This window comes from Embiotoca jacksoni, unplaced genomic scaffold, assembly GCF_022577435.1.
Source record: "Embiotoca jacksoni isolate LCO1_2020_lvr unplaced genomic scaffold, fEmbJac1.0.p SCAF_19, whole genome shotgun sequence".
In the NCBI taxonomy this organism is placed as follows: domain Eukaryota; kingdom Metazoa; phylum Chordata; class Actinopteri; family Embiotocidae; genus Embiotoca; species Embiotoca jacksoni.
Genome location: NW_027185329.1, coordinates 1,429,251 through 1,448,600, shown reverse-complemented (window position 1 = coordinate 1,448,600; position 19,350 = coordinate 1,429,251). Strand labels below are relative to the sequence as shown.

The 19,350-nt window shown below is 46.2% G+C and overlaps 1 protein-coding gene across 1 annotated transcript; it reads right to left on the bottom strand.

Moving 5' to 3' along the window:
* Window positions 1–2,516: 2,516 nt before the first annotated feature.
* Window positions 2,517–4,689, bottom strand: foxq1b (forkhead box Q1b). Its single transcript, XM_069152868.1, has one exon. It carries the CDS (start codon window positions 4,481–4,483, stop codon window positions 3,602–3,604), a length of 882 nt encoding a protein of 293 aa, XP_069008969.1. The 5' UTR covers window positions 4,484–4,689; the 3' UTR covers window positions 2,517–3,601.
* Between the last annotated feature and the right edge of the window lie 14,661 nt (window positions 4,690–19,350).

The following is a 19,350-nucleotide window of genomic DNA, read 5'->3' as shown; positions in this document are numbered from 1 at the left end:
TAAAATCGTTTTCCACTATGACACACAAACACACAACTTTGGAGGACCAGAAATTTCCTGCGACATCAAAACTTATGACCCCCGCGGAGATCAGGATGCCTCGGCTCGCGGAGGGAATCTTTGTTCTCGGAGCTCTTTGAAGAAAAGGAGATCCGACCACTTTACGCATGAAGGTTCTACGAGCTTCTAATTTAGTCTTTCTGAAAAATGTATCGATGTGTTTTTGATAGGTGTGTGTGTGTGTGTGTGTGTGTGTGTGTGTGTGTGTGTGGGAGGCGGGGGGAGGGGGGGGGGTTATCGGAGGCCTGTATGAGCCCAGTACCGACACAATAAGGCCCTGTGTTTGTTTTCACGTGGAGGATTAGATGTGCTGTTTACCCCTCCGAAAATATGAGGTGGATTTTTGAGAAAATGTTTGCCTGACCTCAGATAATTTATAGACCTTTTTGAGGCCAAATGAGAATTTTAAACATTGTATTTTATATCATTATGGTGTTTTAAATAGAAGAAAAAAAAACATGGAAACTACATTTGTTCTGATATTCATTCCAAAAATATCCATGAACAAATATTAAGAGATGAGTCTGTTTCCAAATAATATACAAACACAATGTTTAAACGTATAATAAGCCTAATTAGTTTTTGTCTTTAATTGACTCGTGGTTGTATTGTCTTTGTGTGTAAAATAGGCCTATAGAATAAACAATATTCATAAACTAAAACAATAACAAACACTGAGTTCGGGTCCTTTTTAGGCGGTAATCTAATATTCTTCTGGCTGCTCGGCTCCTCTCCGGGCTGCTCCGCCTGTGTTTCCTGTGGCGGGGCCTGGAGCGCTGGAGCTGCCTCTCCGGGACTCTGGGAGGTCAGGCGCGGTTCAGTTTGCCGGATTGACAGACTGTTTGGACTTCCTAACATTGTGCCTGCCTTAAAAGTTTGGTTTTTTTTTTTTTATACAAAACTGTGGCTCCTTTTGCAGCCTCGAGAGCAAGACTGAGTTCCTCCTCAGGCAGCGCGATGTGGCTCCAAACCGGAAACGCAGGGAAAGTTTAAAGCTTGCGCGTCATGACACCGAGGATGGTAACAATGTTAGGGGGATGCTGAGCAGATTGCCAGCCACGTGACAGGCCCCTCAGACAGGTGTGCTGTTCCGACGTTTCACCTGCAGGTTGCAGCATTGTCCCTGAAAACAGGAGCGAGGCTCACCTGTTTACCTGCCAGGCTGCTCCGCGACGCTCCGAGCTCACACGTCCACTTTCGGTTCTGCTGCTGCTCTGTCTGCACGGCTAAAGAGCAGCATCAGCATATAAACTGCTGCATGGACCACTCAGTATGTCTACCCGAATTCTACAAATCTTATCAAATTAAATCTTCATAGTTTTATTTGTAACATTAAGTTTGTTCCTCGAGATAAATGTAAAAACAAAAAAATGTTTACATCTGATACTCAGTCAAGACAAGATCCAAAACTCTAAATCCAATAATTCAGATACCCTGAATTATTTAATATTTCTTATTACAGGGGATATTTTATTTTCTTAACAAAGAAATGTACCAGAAAAACTATCTTCCCCTTTCCTTTATCTTCAGGAATTCATTGGCATCAATCAGTTTGTCACATTTTCAAAGCTCTTGTCTGGTTTTGGTGCTAAATTAATAGTTGTATAAAGAAACATCATTCTGTTTACCAGACATAAATTCAAGGAGAACTCCAAACACTTTAAGTTTTCTATTATTTATTTTAATGTCCCACAAACAACAACAGAACAACACATAATTACAGGGAATAATTACACAGAATAAATGTGATTCATGAGTCATTGGAGATCATTAAAGAAAAAACAAATCTCGTTTCATTTTAGATACATTTATTGACATTGCAGGTTTGAGGGCCGTAAAATGGTCGATGTGTTGAATTTAAATATACAAAATGATAGAAACTCGGATGTTTTATGTTGTCAGTGGACGGACAGCTTGTTGAGTCTGGGGTCCGTTTCAGGACCGCGGAGAGCAACTGAAGCCTCCTCCGGTTCGGACGAGGCTGCAGGACCGCGTGCGCGTATTTCTCATCATAATATTGTGTGCGTGCGTGTAAATGTGAAGAGGCCAACAGAAATAAGCAAAGAAAAATAATAGTAGTCTTTTGTGGCTGGAACAGATTTCTCTCTTGCAAAAACAAAATGGGCGGAAAGCCGTTTGAATTGACACGTTTCCTACCTCATATTATTATTAGTTACAGTTTATACACTGATCACGATCAGTTATGTTATGTTGCACATATCAGTTTGATGTTATAAAAATAATCATAACTGCAATCATGTCAATCTACGTTAAAGGTCCTTTTTTTTATTATTGATGTTTTTTTCTGAATGAAAAATGATTGTGAAATCTGGACTTTTCATCTAAGGGGAACCTTTAATCGCAGGTTTTATTTGTTGAGCTGTTTGTTTGAAATGTTATGGGAGAAGTTAGAAGTTCCTGTCTGACAAACACTTCACTACTGCAGAGACATTTTTTTTAATGTATTTTATGTGGATGGACACATTAAATAACACAACAAGCAACAAAACATGATATTTGAAACACAGTTTTAATATTTTTGTTTGATTTTTGTTGTTATTTTATTGTATTTTTTGCCTTCTATCAATAGACTGGCTTTCTTTTTGCCATTTTGATAAACAACCACTGGCCAATTTTTTTTAAATATATATATTCTACTAAAAACCCCGTACTGAAGGCAATGTGAGGAGCCTGAAGGCACCAGACTTTTCTGTATATGGTTTAATTATATTATTTAGAATTTGATTAATAGGATTTAGTGCTGAAATTCAAAACATTACACAATATAAATCTACATTACAGGTAACAGGTGTAAGGCCCTCGCGCTCCCTCCACCACACGTGTGCACCTGCTTCTGATCTAACACCGCCCTCTCCCTTTCATGTCTGTTATGAATAACTCACTGCACATCGTGGTCTCATTGTTTTTTTTGTTTTCGGTTTTTATTCATAAAAAATAACCAGGCATGCATCAATCAATCAATCTGAGGAAAACTGGGCACTTTTCCATGCGTTAAGTGCAGCCACGTGACTCTCCACGCAGCTCAGTCAGTATTTTTTTTAATTTTTTTTAATTTTTTTTTTTACATTATTTACAACAGAATTTATACAGCAGGTCATACAAAACATGAAAATATAAATAGACTGATAGGTTTCTGTTTTGGCACGTGTTGGCCGTCATACAGTAGAAATGACCAATGAACCATGGATACATGAAGACTCTATCTAACACACACACACACACACACACACACACACACACACACACACACACACACACACACACACACACACACACACAGTGGAATGTCCTGCGATGACACTACTACGTTGCTTTGTCACCACACAGTTAGATCTACATTGACAACACGCCATGTTTGTTGTTTGTTTTTGTTTGCAGAGTAGTCACGATGAGACACACACACACACACACACACACACACACACACACACACACACACACACACACATAAACAGTTAAAGCACTGAAAGCTAAGAGCGCCTACAAAAAGTGCACGAGTCTGGCAGCAGTCCAGGTGTTTTCAGGACAGCAGGGAGTCTATGTGGAAAGCTCGCGCCTTGCTGGGCATCTTGAACGCGGCCTCAGGTGGAGCGACCACTGTGTGCTGGAGGTACGTGGGTGCATCCCTGCCGGGCTCCGCGCTGCCGTACGCCGCCTCGGACAGATACGTGTGCTGTGCCGGATAGTTCAGAGTGTACGGCAGTATGCGGGCCCCCGGGGGCCAGTACAGCCGGAGAGCGCGGCTCTCTGCGTCGGCGGGGCTCTCCTCCCTGCGTTTGAAAGGTGTGCTGAGGATGCTGTCGATGGCGAAGGAGCTAGAGAACTTGGCCCCCACCCTCTCCTCCGGGGCGGGGAGGCGGGTGTCCTCGCCGAGGATGTCCGGGTTCTCCTGCTCCTTGTGGGACCTCTTGGCGATGCGCTTCCTCCTGCGGCGGAACACCCCGTCAGCGAAGGTGTACTCGCTGTGCGGGTTGAGCATCCAGTAGTTGTCCTTGCCCCAGGGCCTGGACGGGTCCCGCAGGACTTTGAGGAAGCAGTCGTTGAGTGACAGGTTGTGGCGTACCGAGTTCCTCCAGCCGGTGTAGCTGCCGCGGAAGAACGGGAACTTCTTCATCAGGTAGTCGTTGATTTCTGCCAGAGTGAGGCGGCCGCTGCTGGACTCCCGGATGGCCATGGCGATGAGGGCGATGTAGGAGTACGGGGGCTTGGGTCTGCGGGTGTAAGGTTTCCCTTTCGCGCCGTCGCTGCTTTGGGTGACAGGTGCCGGGCTGTTAGCCACGCAGTCCCCGTCCGACCCCAGCTCGTCCCCGGACAGAGGAGACGGGACTCCCCCGTCTGCGTCCATGCACAACTCCAGCGGCTTCTGCGCGAAGTGATGCGCAGAGAAAACTTCAAGTTTCATGTTTTCCAAAAAAACAACAACAACAACAGGATAATCTTCTCCTCTTAGTCAGCTCTCAGCGTTGAAGTGCTTCCTCTGTTGGGAGTCTCGTCTCAGCTGAGCAGCAGAGCAGGTGTCGGCGTCCTGACAGCAGAAATGTGTTTGTGTGTTGCAGAGGCGCGTCTGGAGCGCTGGAGGCACCCTGAGCCTCAGTTTGGAGCGGTAGAATACAGATCTGTCTCCGGAGACACGCTTGTCTTGCTATAATATAATGCCCCGGCAAGGGACGGCCCACAGGCGGGGTTTCCAGCTCCAATCCATTGAAGCGATTGAGTGATATAGTAATGTATGTTTACAATTGGACGCTGCCATGCCACGCCAGGGAAGGAGGGAATAAAAAGGAGGGAGGATAAGTGACGCGACACAGGGCAGGTATGAAAATTTGTCTAAAATGAAACCAGGTCTGTCTGTCTGTACATGCATCTATTTTAAGTTCAAGACAGATCATTTCATATATCACGAACGACAGAAGAATCTGCATCAACTTGCCTTCCCTGTTTTGTATAAAAACAATTTCCTTGAAGCACAATTTGCCCTAAATATTTGACATTCTAGTTCCTTTTTTGTTCTGAGTCTGACGCCCGTTGACAGTCCACTATGATTTAATAATTGAAAATGATGCCTCGTCAGGGTTGAATGTTTCTTTTAATTATATGCTTCTTATGAAACTGAAGTGTAGGAAGGTGACAAAGCTGATGAGAGTTCAGACTCTTTTATGGGGGGAAACCGAACATTTTTACGCACGGCAGAAAACCTCTCCACACGTGAGTACAAAGCTTTATTGTCACGCGGAAAACCCCCGGACACAGACGGCGAGATGACACTAGAATAGACCGAAAAATAGACGAGGTCGCTGCTGGTGTTTCACCCCAACCTCTTCCACCCTGCGCCGGCGCTCACGTGGAACGAGGAAGTAACTCGGGCGATACAAACGGACGTAGAAGAGACAGATTTGGAAGAGTTGCACGTAACGCGCAATGAGTGATATGCACGCTCTCAGGTAAAGCAAGAGGGGATGCAAATTGACAGATGTCATTCAAAGTTCAGAAGAGAAGACCATTGCACCTGCACGCGCAGAAACACCGCAGCATCTTGAAAGCACCTCACTCCGTTTGGGAGGTTTTCTCTGTCCCTGGACCCGATGACCTTTACAAGAGGAGCCCGAGCCTTTATATTGTTTCATTTACTGAACGTATAAATGGTTTTCATGGATTAGATTGAGAGGCATCTTAGATTTAGTTTCAACATTTTCAATCTTTTGTCAGTTTTAAAGTATCAAACATCCAGATTGAATGAGGCGTGTTGGCTCTCTGCTCAGTGGTAACTAGTACAATACTCACATTAAAAGGTCATTGGAACTGGAAGCAGCAACTACTCTTCAAAAAAAAAAAAACTTCTCCAAGTACATTTGAAATGTAAACTTCCTAAAAAAACCAAAAACCGTTATTATCTTCCAACACTTAAACTTTAGAGATAAAATATATTTGCATATTTACAGATTTGGGCATTTTTAAGGAGTGAGAAGGAGAAGATTTGAAGGATTTTTACCAGACAAAGGAAAATCCACATCAGTCACTGTTTTTACTGATCAAAGGGTTTTAAATTCATGTTAAAACGTGTCTGGAGGGGATCTGTATATGCAAAAATGTTTTTTGCAGAGAATTCAGGAACATTTTCAGCTTTGTGAATGTTGCACCGCCGGTTTGACGGCATAAATATTTTGGACTCTAATGACTAAATTTTTTTTAGCCATAAATCCCACGTCCTCTGACACTTCGTCTGGCTATATGGTCGATAGTCGTGGCGTATGGCGGTAGCTACTGTTTTAAGTAAACTGCAGAGTACCACTAACTCTCCTCCTGTCAACACTTTAGCCGGATGACGACGCAAGAGGGAGAAGCCGGAGAGCTAAGGTGAGTTACGAGCTTGGCCTCGGGCCAGCTGAACTGTCTTCTCCGGCACTCCTCCTCTCTCAGGGAGCCCGGTCCAGGAACAACTCGCTGGAAGTTCAACTCCCATGTTCATGTATGTGCACCTGCTCACGGAAAAAGATTTACGGTGTTCTTGCAGTAAATTTATGAGAGCGATGTTAAACGAGAACCACATGAAGGCTCCCTAAAGTATAAGATAAGGTCACTGTAAACTAACTACCGCCCAGACAGCTCTCAGATATGAATCTGTGTTTTGCCATCCTGAGCAGTTTGTGTGTCTGCAAGTTTCAATTTTTATCACCTAATTATCACTTTGGGTGTTCATGACAGGCACAATTAAAGGTCCCCTGAGCTGGATGTGTGTGTGTGTGTGTGTGTGTGTGTGTGTGTGTGTGTGTGTGTGTGTGTGTGTGAAAGCGACAGAATTCGGAGGGAATGCAGGTTCATTACGTGAGCGTGTGCTTGAACTCTGTGTCAGTTTTTCCAGTTATGTTAATGTACGGCCAGATGGTGACTTGTTTGTTTGAGAGTTCCCTCTCTTGGTTTTCTCACCGTTCCGCTCAAATGTTGTCGTATTCGTGGAACAAATCTGTGTGCGTGGTTGAAATGAATCCCGATGATTTCAGGAGCTCAGACCTGAACGGACCGCAGGCTATAAAAGTCGACAAAGCTACCGGGTTTGAAAAATGGTTCCGATGCGGAAGTGCCTCAAACTGCAATACCACCGAGTGCCACTAGAGGTCGGCTCAAAAAAAGCCTCCATAGACTCCTATTAAACTTCTCTCATCAAATACGAATTCAATATATTTTTTCTGCGAGTTATCTCGGGGTTGCCACTAAAGTCGCTCCTTCTTATTAGTTTTCTGGAGGTCCATCTGAAAATAATCCCTCATTCATCGGAAAATAAGCTTCAAACGGACGTGTTGTTTGGGGGCGTGTCTGTTTGATTGACAGGCCTGTGGCGCAGTCAGGTTACAGCTATCGGTGGGCGGGACGTAGTATCGTCAGGTTCCTCCCACAGCTCTTCCAAATACGGTCACTTCCTGCTCCGAACCGCTCAGAACTAGCAAAGATGGCGCCGGACGCAATCCGAACTCAAAGTTTCATAACGGCCGTTCAACAGACCGACGGGTGACGTCGCTGCCGGTTGCCGCTCAAATCACTAAAGCTGTAATTTCAAGGAGAGGAGAGTCTCCACATTTCAGAAACTAGTAACTGAACAGTAAACTTGTAGTGAACCATTTTACTGAGTCTCAAAATCCAAATGAACAAACTGTCTTGTCGCGATTTAGCGAACAATGTCAGAGAAAGCGACTGTCGACAGACATCCTTTTAATGGGATCTAGATTCTGGGAGCTGCTTCTCTCAGCGGGACTCTGCAGGAGCAGCCGAGGAGTCGAAACCCACCAACATGTTTGTGTTGAAACTCGGGAGGCCGACCGCTGCGAGCCTAAAAACCCGAGTCGGGGAAACCAGCGGCGCACGTGCTATCATTACCGCCGCCGCCGTGCGACGCTGCCTCGCCGGTAGGTGCGCCCGTGTTTGATTTCAGGTGCTCTGCCAAAGACGGCCGCACGCACCTGTGATGCAACGACTTGGTGCGAAAGGCAAGCACACCTGTTCTCAGTTCTGTTTTGTTTTCTGTTCTATCTCGCACACGGCAATTAGAAATCAGAAGTGTAAGGTCTGGTTTCCCCCGCAGGGATCTAAAGTATCGCTCTCTCCTTTTACTCTGAAGGCAGATTTCAAGGTCATCTTTCACCTGATTTTTTTTTTGTTTTTTTTTAAATGATATCAAGGCAGAAGAATCAAGCTTCAAGCTTTACAGGCAGGAGATTAAAAGAAATGCATCACACTTATATAACCTGTTAGCGTGTCTCTCCACAGTTGGCACCTTGTTGTTTTAAGCACCGCCTGAGACTTAAAGTGTCTCCTTTGAGCAGCGGGAGAAATCTCTTTTAAGAGCTGACACGAGAGGAATTCCAGTTATGTAAATTCATCGGGTGAATCCTTTTTTCGCAGCTCCCAAGAAGTAGCTCTCACACGCTAACCCTGGTCTGCCTGTCTCCGGATGACTTCTCACCTGTATGTCCTCTTTTGTTTCTTCTTTCTTCTCTGTGAGTGAAGGGTGTCCGGCCCACATGTCTCTGTGTAAACAAAGCGTGGGCTGTGTGTGTGTGTGTGTGTGTGTGTGTCTGTGTGTGTGTGTGTGTGTGTGTGTGTGTGTGTATGTGTCTGTGTGTGTGTGTCTGTGTGTGTGTGTGTGTGTGTGTGGTGTGTGTGTGTGTGTGTGTGTGTCTGTGTGTGTGTGTGTGTGTCTGTGTGTGTGTCTGTGTGTGTCTGTGTGTGTGTATGTGTCTGTGTGTGTGTGTGTCTGTGTGTGTGTGTGTGTGTCTGTGTGTGTGTCTGTGTGTGTCTGTGTGTGTGTATGTGTCTGTGTGTGTGTGTGTGTGTGTGGTGTGTGTGTGTGTGTGTGTGTGTGTCTGTGTGTGTGTGTGTGTGTCTGTGTGTGTGTCTGTGTGTGTCTGTGTGTGTGTGTGTGTGTGTGTGTGTCTGTGTGTGTGTGTGTGTGTGTGTGTGTGTGTGTGTGTGTGTGTGTGTCTGTGTGTGTGTGTGTGTGTGTGTGTGTCTGTGTGTGTGTGTGTGTGTGTGTGTGTGTGTGTGTGTCTGTGTGTGTGTGTGTGTGTGTGTGTGGTGTGTGTGTGTGTGTGTGTGTGTGGCGAGCAGGGGGGGAACAGCAGTGAAAGAGGCGCTTTGCGTGGCTGAGATTCCCGAGATTCCCCCGGCAGCAGATTTAGTCTCTTGACGGAGGCCGCCGATAGCCGACACGCTTCACTGGGGCGCACAGGTAGGTACGGAGGCGCGCCTACTTCACAGCCAAAACCCCCGAAGATCAGACATTCCCCATCAAATTCGCTCATTCCTGTGAGTCGGTGGGGGAAGGGGGAGGGGGGAGAGGGGGGGGGGGGTGTATGTTCGACTGCAGCTGTGTGGCTGTTTTGGCAAAATGGAAGACACCATACGTTCCCTGGAGTTGATTCTTTGAACGGTGATTACTGTAATTACCCCGAAAAACGCGGCCTTCTAAACGTTTCGCCGCCTGCTTTTGTGTTGTGGAGGATAAGATGGCGGGAGGAGGGGGTCCATGTAATCAGAGGCGCACCTGAGCAGCGACAAACAAAGTTCCCGTCGAAGCTGTTTTTGAAATCAGAACCGAGCGGCAGCCGGCGGCGGCGGCGGCGGCGTCACCCGTCGGTCTGTTGAACGGCCGTTACGAAGCCTCGAGTTCGGAAGTTTTGTCCGGCGGCATCTTTGCTAGTTCGGAGAGGTTTGAAGCAGGAAGTGACCATATTTGGACGAGCTGGGGGAGGAGCCAGCGGGTGGAGCTGACCGATCTGATTGGAAACCCGACGATACTACGTCCCGCCCACCGATAGCTGTAACCTGACTGCACCACAGGCCTGTCAATCAAACAGACACGCCCCTAAAAACAGGTGTTCTTGAATCTTCTTTTATAATGAATGAGGGATTATTTTCAGATGGACCTCCAGAAAACTAATAAGAAGGAGTGACTTTAGCTAACAACACTGAGCGTTAATCTCCGCATCTTCTGTGTCAGCGATTAATAAATTAAATGTGATAATAACAAAACGGGAAAAAAAAAAATAAAAAAATGAAGCGGCGTATCCTGAAGTCAGTTGGCAGCGGCTTGTTGCTATTTTGGGTTTGTGCTGCATTCTTACCTGAGGTGTTCACACCCTGCCAGACCAACAGGGAGGAAAAAAATAGATACACGTGAATAAACGGAGCCAACGAGGGTTATAATTAAAGTAATTAAGGCGAGAGGTGAAGTACGGGTGAAGCGCAGGTGAAAGGCGGGCCTGGCAATGCACGGACCCAAAATCACATGCCAAGACGGTGATGTCATTCCAGCAACCCCCCCCCCCCCCCGACCCCCCCCCCTCATTAGAGCCCTCATTTGTGCAATAAACTTTTAGATCGCCTTCTTTTTAATCACAACATGTTTGTGCAGTGATGAGGAACTTCCAGTTGTTTTGTACTTTTCTTTCGCATCACGACAGTGTGGTCGTGTTTTGTGTCTTGTGGTCTTGTTAAAGGCAAAGTCTCGGTAAATAAGCGGTGCCAGATGGCTCATCCGACCGGGAAGAGTGTCGCCATTCAGCTCTTGTTGAAAAAGAAAATATAGCTCCTTTATGACCCTCAAACTGGTGCAAATGACCAAAAACAGCTGCACCGATTCTTACGTTTTCCATCTGATTGAGCCAAAGTGCATCTTTGTTTTGGTTCAGGTGCCCATATGTGGTAAAAAAAAAATACAAATAAAAAAAAAAAAGCCCTTTTCTCAGCATGAGTGCAATATTTATTGACCCAAATGCCTCTCATTAGTCCGAACGCTTCCCCCGGTTGACTCGAGTTCATCTCCGGGCAGCAAAACAAGCTCCTCGGGTCCCCAAGTTTTCCCCGTAGTCTGCCCAAGATTCCCCTCTGGGAAGCTCGAAGGGACACGCTAAACGTTTTTGTTTTTTTTTGTCACCGATTGTCAGTCTTGTAAAGTGTATTTCTACATCTATTTTTTGTGTGTGTGTGCATTGCACAGCCCAAAGAGAGCAGAGATCACCCCTTAATCACACCTGTAAGAAAAAAAACGTTACTGTGAGTGGTAGGGGGGGGGGGGGGGGGGGGGGAGGACGGGGGGGGGGGGGGGGGGGCTTGTCTGTCAATGAACCTGCAGCCACACGGGCCTCGATTATACCGCCTTCCATATCTGCCGCTATCGTCTGTTTCAGCTCTTCACACGCTAGAGCCCTCAACCCCCCCGCCCTCCCCTCTCTCGCACGCCGAGCTGCAAGGCATGGAGGAAGTTAAGGGACTGGGGGGGGGAGGCTAAAAAAAATAAAAATAAAATGGAGCCTTGATTGATCTCAGCCGTAGACACCTCTCTTTATCGCTGCGTCTGATAGGACCGACCTCCATTCAGCAGCGCTGCAGGCTGTTTTTGTGTAAGTGTAAACACGGGGCCAAATCAGTACCTGGGCTGCTCTGTTTACCTGGCAGCCGTTCAGCCCTTTTCTGTCTAAACTTGAAATAGGATCCAAACACTCTACTCACGCATAGCGGTTTGCACGAGATGCTCTCGCCTGGCTTCTTCTTATTCTTCTTCTTTTTTTTTTTCACCTACACCACGGGGCTCCGCAGCGCTATTTTTGCCTCGTCTGAACCGTAACCGCCCCTCTTATTTCTTTTGATTGAGAGGTGGAACATCTCGCTCCAGGGCCTTCAACGGCAAACACGGCTCTGATTTGGAGCAGTTACCAAGGAACCGTTCCGCAGACAACCCCAACAAACACGCTGCTGATGCACGTTATAGAAAGGACTATCTCAGGCCTATACTTTATACTCATACACTTTATCTTTGGTTTGACCGTTTTATTGTCATTTTGCACTTTTTTTTTTTCCTTTTTTTTTCCCCAAAAAGTGTTTCCTACGCTTTTTTTTTTTTTTTTCAGAATTTGCCGTTTTGGAGATTTTACACTTTAATAATTACAAGCATTATTCAGCCTGTGAAAACGGTCGTACTGTTATTTATTCTGCGGTCTTCTAAAGTGTTAAAAACAACCTCGATGAGTTCATCGTCTAACAAAAGACATCATTAGTCTGTCTCTCGCAAATCTGGCAACCCTATCGACTACATCTTTAACTTTCCCTGACCCAGATTTGAATTTTGAGCCAAACTTTGAAAAGCACCTCTCCAGCAGCAAAGTGTACCTCACAACCTCCCTATTCTTGTAGTAAGAACAGACTCAGGAAATGAGTCAAAGAAGGAGGTTTAAAACCAGTAATTTGTGAAGCTGACACAGCTCCAGTCATTTCAACACGTCACAGGGTGCTTTCCCTTTAGTTTGGCTCAAGAACTTGCTTATTCTGCAAAATCTACTGTAGGTGTGAGTATGTATCTCCAATTGTCTCGACATGGCTCACTGCGTCGGTGATTAGAAACCCGGGCTTTACCCTGCAGATGTTACTGTTTGTAGTACGTTGCTGTGAGATATTGATCTAGTGATAATTCGTAAATGAATATCATTACGGATCGGAAGTTTGATGAGAAAAAAAGAAAGCCTAATCTCCTCCAGCTGGCCGAGGGGTTGTAATGTGTCCTGCCTCCGCTCCCGGCATTGATCCGCCGGAGCAAACAGCAGCACTGTGGCGGCGCAGCGAGCCGCCGGACCCATCTGGTGTGAAACACGGTAGATAAAACCACGGAGCAGCAGAGCGTGACTTTAAAAGGCAGACTTTGACACGTCGTACAGTACGGGAGCAGAATATATTGATCAAAGTTGGGATCTGACGATTGTCCTGCTTCACTGACATGTTTTCACGTTTTAAAAATGAAGCTGGTATCATTGTATTTTTGTTTCTGTCAACAAATACCAGAGTCCACAATAAATGTGTCCAACTCCACTGGATTGACTGATTAGAGGCTTTCCCTCAGCGTCAATTAAAACCTGTATTCTCGCGTTTCCGTGACCGTAGATGATTTTTCTCAGCCAGCCAATATCGAGCAATGCAGTATAGATATTAAATATTCCCCCGTGTTACGTCCAGGCCTGTAGTACACCCGTTGTCCACTGACTGTGTCAATGTCACGTTTTGTGGTTGGGGCGATTACTTAGTTTGGTTTAGGAGAAGATTTCTTTGGAGAATTCACGTTGCTCTCTCACGGAGTCGAACCCGGGTCTTTGTCCTTGCGTCTGGTACCCGGCCTCCTTCATCGACCCTCTCGTACGATTCCCTGGGCTGAACTATTGAAGCCATCTTCACCTGCTGTATAGATATAAAGGACTCGTTCTAGACTTCTGAAAACTCAATGATTCTCAGTTTCAGGTGTTAATTCACCAATGAAAACACAATTATTAATACTGTGTTCCATCTGCCAGTAGATCCCCTTAAATCCTGCACACGGAGCCTTTAACAGAAACTTTATTGGTATCGGGAGACTTTTTTGTTGTTGTTGAATTTCATCTCTTCGGTGGATTTGTTGCTAAAAGTAAAAAAATAAAACTTCATCCGCGTTTGAGCTGAACGTGATGCTCGGGATGAGCCCGTATCTTTGATGTTCAGCTCTTTCAAGATTCTCGGCGTGACTTTCGGCAGAAGACCCAACTCTCTCTCTCTCTACCTCTCTCGCTCTCTCTCAGGTGGACGAAGAGGAAGAGGGGGGAGGGGGGGTTAAGGGGCAGAAACTGCAGCACCTGCTTGTCGACTGGGATGGGCGGTCACTGGTGGGCAGTCACTGGGATGGGCGGTCACTGGGATGGGCGGTCACTGGGATGGGCGGTCACTGGGATGGGCGGTCACTGGTGGGCGGTCACTGGGATGGGCGGTCACTGGGATGGGCGGTCACTGGGATGGGCGGTCACTGGTGGGCAGTCACTGGGATGGGCGGTCACTGGGATGGGCGGTCACTGGTGGGCGGTCACTGGTGGGCAGTCACTGGGATGGGCGGTCACTGGGATGGGCGGTCACTGGTGGGCGGTCACTGGTGGGCAGTCACTGGGATGGGCGGTCACTGGGATGGGCGGTCACTGGTGGGCGGTCACTGGTGGGCAGTCACTGGGATGGGCGGTCACTGGGATGGGCGGTCACTGGTGGGCGGTCACTGGTGGGCAGTCACTGGGATGGGCGGTCACTGGTGGGCGGTCACTGGTGGGCAGTCACTGGGATGGGCGGTCACTGGGATGGGCGGTCACTGGTGGGCGGTCACTGGTGGGCGGCGGTGGAAATCCAGCCTGACCTTCAGCAGGATCTCACGGGGAAGAACAACCGAGATGAGCGGTTCACTGAGGGGTTAGAGGAGGTATAAATAGACTCATGGATGGATTGTGGATTGTGTCGCAACCATCTCCAATTATGAAAAAAAAAAAAACCCAAGAAGAAGAAGAAGAAGAAAAAAAGCATAATTGCTTTGCAGTGGAGCTCCTTCATGTCGGGAGTTGTGACGACGCCACGCCGCTCTAACCGAACTTTCTCCGCGAGGCGTTGTGAGAAAAACAGGCGGGAACTATTTATACAGCTACACACCTGACCCGGCATCTATCCAAACAAAAGGTCTTGAACCCAGCCCTTGCGTGCCTCCCCAGCCCAGACATCTGATTAATTATAGTGTGGCCGTTAAGGCGAAGAAAAACTAGCTGATGAAAAGTCTGCAGGCTCGACCTGCCCCGACAGCATCGTGCGTGTTAGCTTGTTAACCCCCCCCACCCCACCCCCACGCCCTCCCCCTCTCCGTGTCATTCCCCCCCACCCCTCCCCCCCCCCACGCCTCCCTCCTCTGCTCCGGGCCCATTCGTGCAGACGAGGTAAAACATCTCTCTCGCTGTGTCAGAGCCCTGCAGGTGGGCCCCGCGTGCTCAGGTAGATAATATCACTGTTACTAAAGGCCGTGTTTGGGTTTCGCTGGAAAACACTTTTCACGGCGGGGGCAAAACAAAGAGCTCCGCCGGGCGTGATGAACAGCAGGAGCTGCTCCCTACAAATTAACCTGTGGAAACACTTTGGCCTCGCACGAAGCACACACACACACACACACACACACACACACACACACACACACACACACACACACACACACACACATAATACCAGCTCCAAAGTTTACATAATGTTTCTGTGGGAGCAGGAAATAATTTTATAAGAGTTCGAGAGATTTAGGAGATTTCTTTTATACGTAATCCACCAAAGGAGCCCCGTTAATACAAAGCAGCGGAATAAGCCTTTAATGTGCTGCTGGTTTCTGTTGAAGCGCCGAGCGGCCTTTCGTCCACGCCGAGAACGCGGCGGTCCGATTGGACGAGTCGCTCTGTTTCTAATCTGCATACTGCCCGCGCTGTAGACTTTATAAATTGACTTTCTTTAAACAAAAGGAGGCATGAATAGCTCGAATGTGCTCTGGGCCAGAAGCCGGGGACGGCTTCCATAAACAGATCACCCAGGTGGTCCATGTGTGAGAAGAGGGAGCCGAGCGCCGGATCTTCTTACTGCAGGAGCTCGCTCTCTGCAGCTCAAGCTGAAGTCTGAACTTCTGCTGAAGCCGCGAGGATTCGACTCGTCGGCACGGACTCGGACGTGAAGCCAGCGGGCGAGCAAAAGGAGGAAATTCCAGTTTCCGTCTCCTCCAACTTTTAGTGTTTCAGTTTGATTTACTTCCGAGTCCCTGAGACCCTTCGGCCAACATTTCTCCTCAGGTTACCATACTGTCGTCACACTAGTCTCTTCAGGACTGCGACATTTTCCCCATATTTGTATGCTTCATTTTTGTTTTTATTTATTTGTTATTGTTCAGTACACTCCTCATTTACCAGATGAATCATTACAGCTTCATTTTTGTACAGAAAACAACCCAAGTTTACATAGAAGTTCTCTCACTGGTCTGAACTCTGCACACGTTACTCAGTCACACTGCTGTTAAATTACACAAACGTATCATGAAAATACGAAATATAATTAACAGAAAAATAAACACACTTTAAGTCACATTCGAGTCGAATAGAAGTTCCATATTTTCCTAAAATTGATCGACCCTCAAAACAAAAAAGGTGTTTATCTTTAGTTTTGTGAAGTCTTGCTTTGTATTAACGCAGATTTTTGCACCCTGATGTTAAATGTAAATATCTCCGTGAGGAATTACCGGTATCATTTTTTAACTATAGCTAAAGATTCACGAACCAAATCAACACTGATATTCCTCGTTACTCTTTTATTTATCCTGGATGTGGAGACCAGAGAACATTCTTTAAACACTGCCTTTTAACAACTGTGTTTCTACACTAATGTCAAGCTGTTTCCTCAGATAATAACTGATAATATGAAACCTGTTCTTTATTACTTTTGTTTCAATTGGTGGTGAAAAGCATTGTACGCACAGGGTTTCAAAATTTGAGGTACTTGTACGTACGTGCTTCAATTCGACTTTATACTTATCAGAAGAAAATAAAGAAACATAGTTGACCTGACCTGAAATACTTGGACGGCCTAAAAAAAACATCCAAAAACATGAGCAACCTCCAGTTTTATCACACAAACCGCAAAGAATTGCAAGACAAGAAGAAAGTCAAACATTCGGGGGTCTTAGGTGGCCGATTTCTCAAACTTTTACATCATCCGGCGTCTCTAAATGCTCCGTTTTAAATTTCCTGTGTGTGACTGGAGCTGCAGAGCTGCTCTTGTTTATACCTTCCAGTTTATATTGGGAGCAGACGCAGAACTCTGAGCTCCGGCTCGAGATTTACTGGATGGAAAAACACACTCCTTCACGCCCACACACACACACACACACACGCGCACACACACACACACACACACACACACACACGGCTGTCCCATCACCTGGCGTAAAGCAAGCTTCTTATCTCACGCCTTATCAGTTATAGTAAAGGATCTGTGTGCTAGTTTATGTACAGCGAGCGTGACGGATCGCCTGTCACATGGTCATTTTTTCTGTTTTTCTTTTGCTCAACATGTCCGAACATTCCCGCGTCATTAGCAAGCTCGCCCATGTTTGTCTGAGAAGAGGGATTAGCTGGAAATATGAAGAAACAAGTGACTGACTGACACTGTGTGTGTGTGTGTGTGTGTGTGTGTGTGTGTGTGTGTGTGTATGTGTGTGTGTGTGTGTGTGTGTGTGTGTGTGTGTGTGTAACTCCGATGGGTAACCCGGCTTGTGTTTCACAACGCTTAATAGTGTCAGGTATTAGCTGTGAGTCACTGTTGAGAGAATGTCATCGCGTGTGTTTTGCTGAGCAGTTGAGGTTAGGCCTGTGTGTGTGTGTGTGTGTGTGTGTGTGTGTGTGTGTGTGTGTGTGTGTGTGTGTGCGTGCTATTAAAAAAACTGGTTCTGCTAAAAATGTTGTTATGACAGATATCGATAGCAGCGGGATCACCAGAAGCAGGGGGTTCCCTCCACGGTCACCAACAGGGCTCAGTCCGATCCTGCTTGCTTTTCATTGTGTGTTGTGTTTTGGTATTTTTGGGCGTCGCGGCCGGTGAATCAGGTCCGACGTTACTCACGCAGACACGCACGCACGCGCACACACACACACACACACACACACACACACACACACACACACACATACACACACACACACACACAGGGGTGGATGGAAGGTAAGAAGCGTGTTTGTCTGCGGCTTAAGTGCTGCAGAAGTTTCTGTTATTGTTTTTTATTCTACATGCTGCTGCTCTGACTGCAGCTCTAAAAATAACACAAAGGCCATAATTATGGTTTTAACTTAAAGGCCCCCCCCACTCCCTCCTCCTCCTCCTCCTCCTCCTCCTCCTCCTCTTCCTCCCATTCTCCTGCTTCAACACCTGTGCTGATTTATGCTGTGTTTTTCCAGATGATTTACAGCACGACTGCCGTCAGTCTGTCAGATTTCTGAGCAGCCTGTGATGTCAGTAAGAATCGATCCGGTCGTGCAGCAGAACCTAGTGGCTGCATGGAAACTTGGGCTGAACGAATGAAATCCTGTCCCTCAATAACAACGATGAGTTCATTTATAGAGCGGCTGTTGTGTTGGCGTGCTGTAAAAAAAAAAAAAAAAACCACCAGATTTTGGGCCAAACTGTGAAATCATCGACAGAGACCCCTCGAGATGCTTCAGAATATCCACGGTGATGAAGCGAGGGGAGGCGGAGCTTCAGCTACCCTCCCAGACTTCGTGCGATGAAATCAAAAATCCAAACTTGTTGACTTAACAATAAAAAAAAATGATGTCGAGCTCAAATTGAATGTGTTTTGTATCAAGTAAATATAGTTTTATGTCATTTTGACAGCACTGAACATTTGTCTTCATGTTTGAATCTTGATTTGCAACAACATACTAATAGATCCCAGGTATTTTTCTCAGGAAAATGGAATAGATTTGGGTGTTAATTCCTTTTATTCAACCTTGTGGATGTAAGACAAAAAAAAAAAAAAGTCTGTGTTTTCACATTTATCCTGAGTACCATGCCCCTGCAGTGCCAGACTCCCATGTGATATATTACAGTCAATCTCCCTTTGATCAGAGATCCTTAACTGTGATATTCAGTCGCAGACATAGCTTGAAAAAAAAAAGCTACTTTCTTCAGAGAACTCATGTTCTTCACCAGCCATCAGCACCAGAGATGCAACCACAACCTTATCACCTTCTTCCTCCTCACCGCTTCTGCACATTAAGTGGAAGCAGCTCCGCCGCAGCGGCCGGCTGCTGCCTATCAGTCTCCTCATCACCTGTCTGTTGCTGCTGCAGCCAGATTACCAGGCATGCGACAATAACGTGACAGCGTATGCGGGCATCTTCTGTCAGTTCGGAGCACTGGCACGCTCAGTGAGGTGTGTGGGTGACTTCGGGGAGGCGGGGTTTCAGATCCCATCTGACTGAGTGGAGCAACTACAGCGCGCAGCGTGGCGTAGCATGACATCACAGTCCAGCAAACAGTGGATCAGATAGACGGCTGTCGCTGAGCCTCAGAGGCTGAACAAATCTCATGAAACATTAACACGTCACAGGAAACACAAAACTATTTCTTTATTCTTTTGATGTTGAAATGAAATTTTGCACACATACACATTTTTAAGTATTTATTATATTTTTATATTTATTAGATGTCTTATTTGTCTGTTTTTTAACTATCTAAATTTTGTTGTATTTTTGTACAATGACAATAAAGTCTTTTATTCTATAATATTCTGTTCTATAAACATCAGTTGAAGATTCTGCTGCAAGACCTTCCCTGAAAAAGACTCCAAAACCTGAATATATATCATTCAGCATTAATGGTTCCTTCCCAGATGTTCAAGCTACCCATGCCATGTGCACTAATGCATCCCTGTAC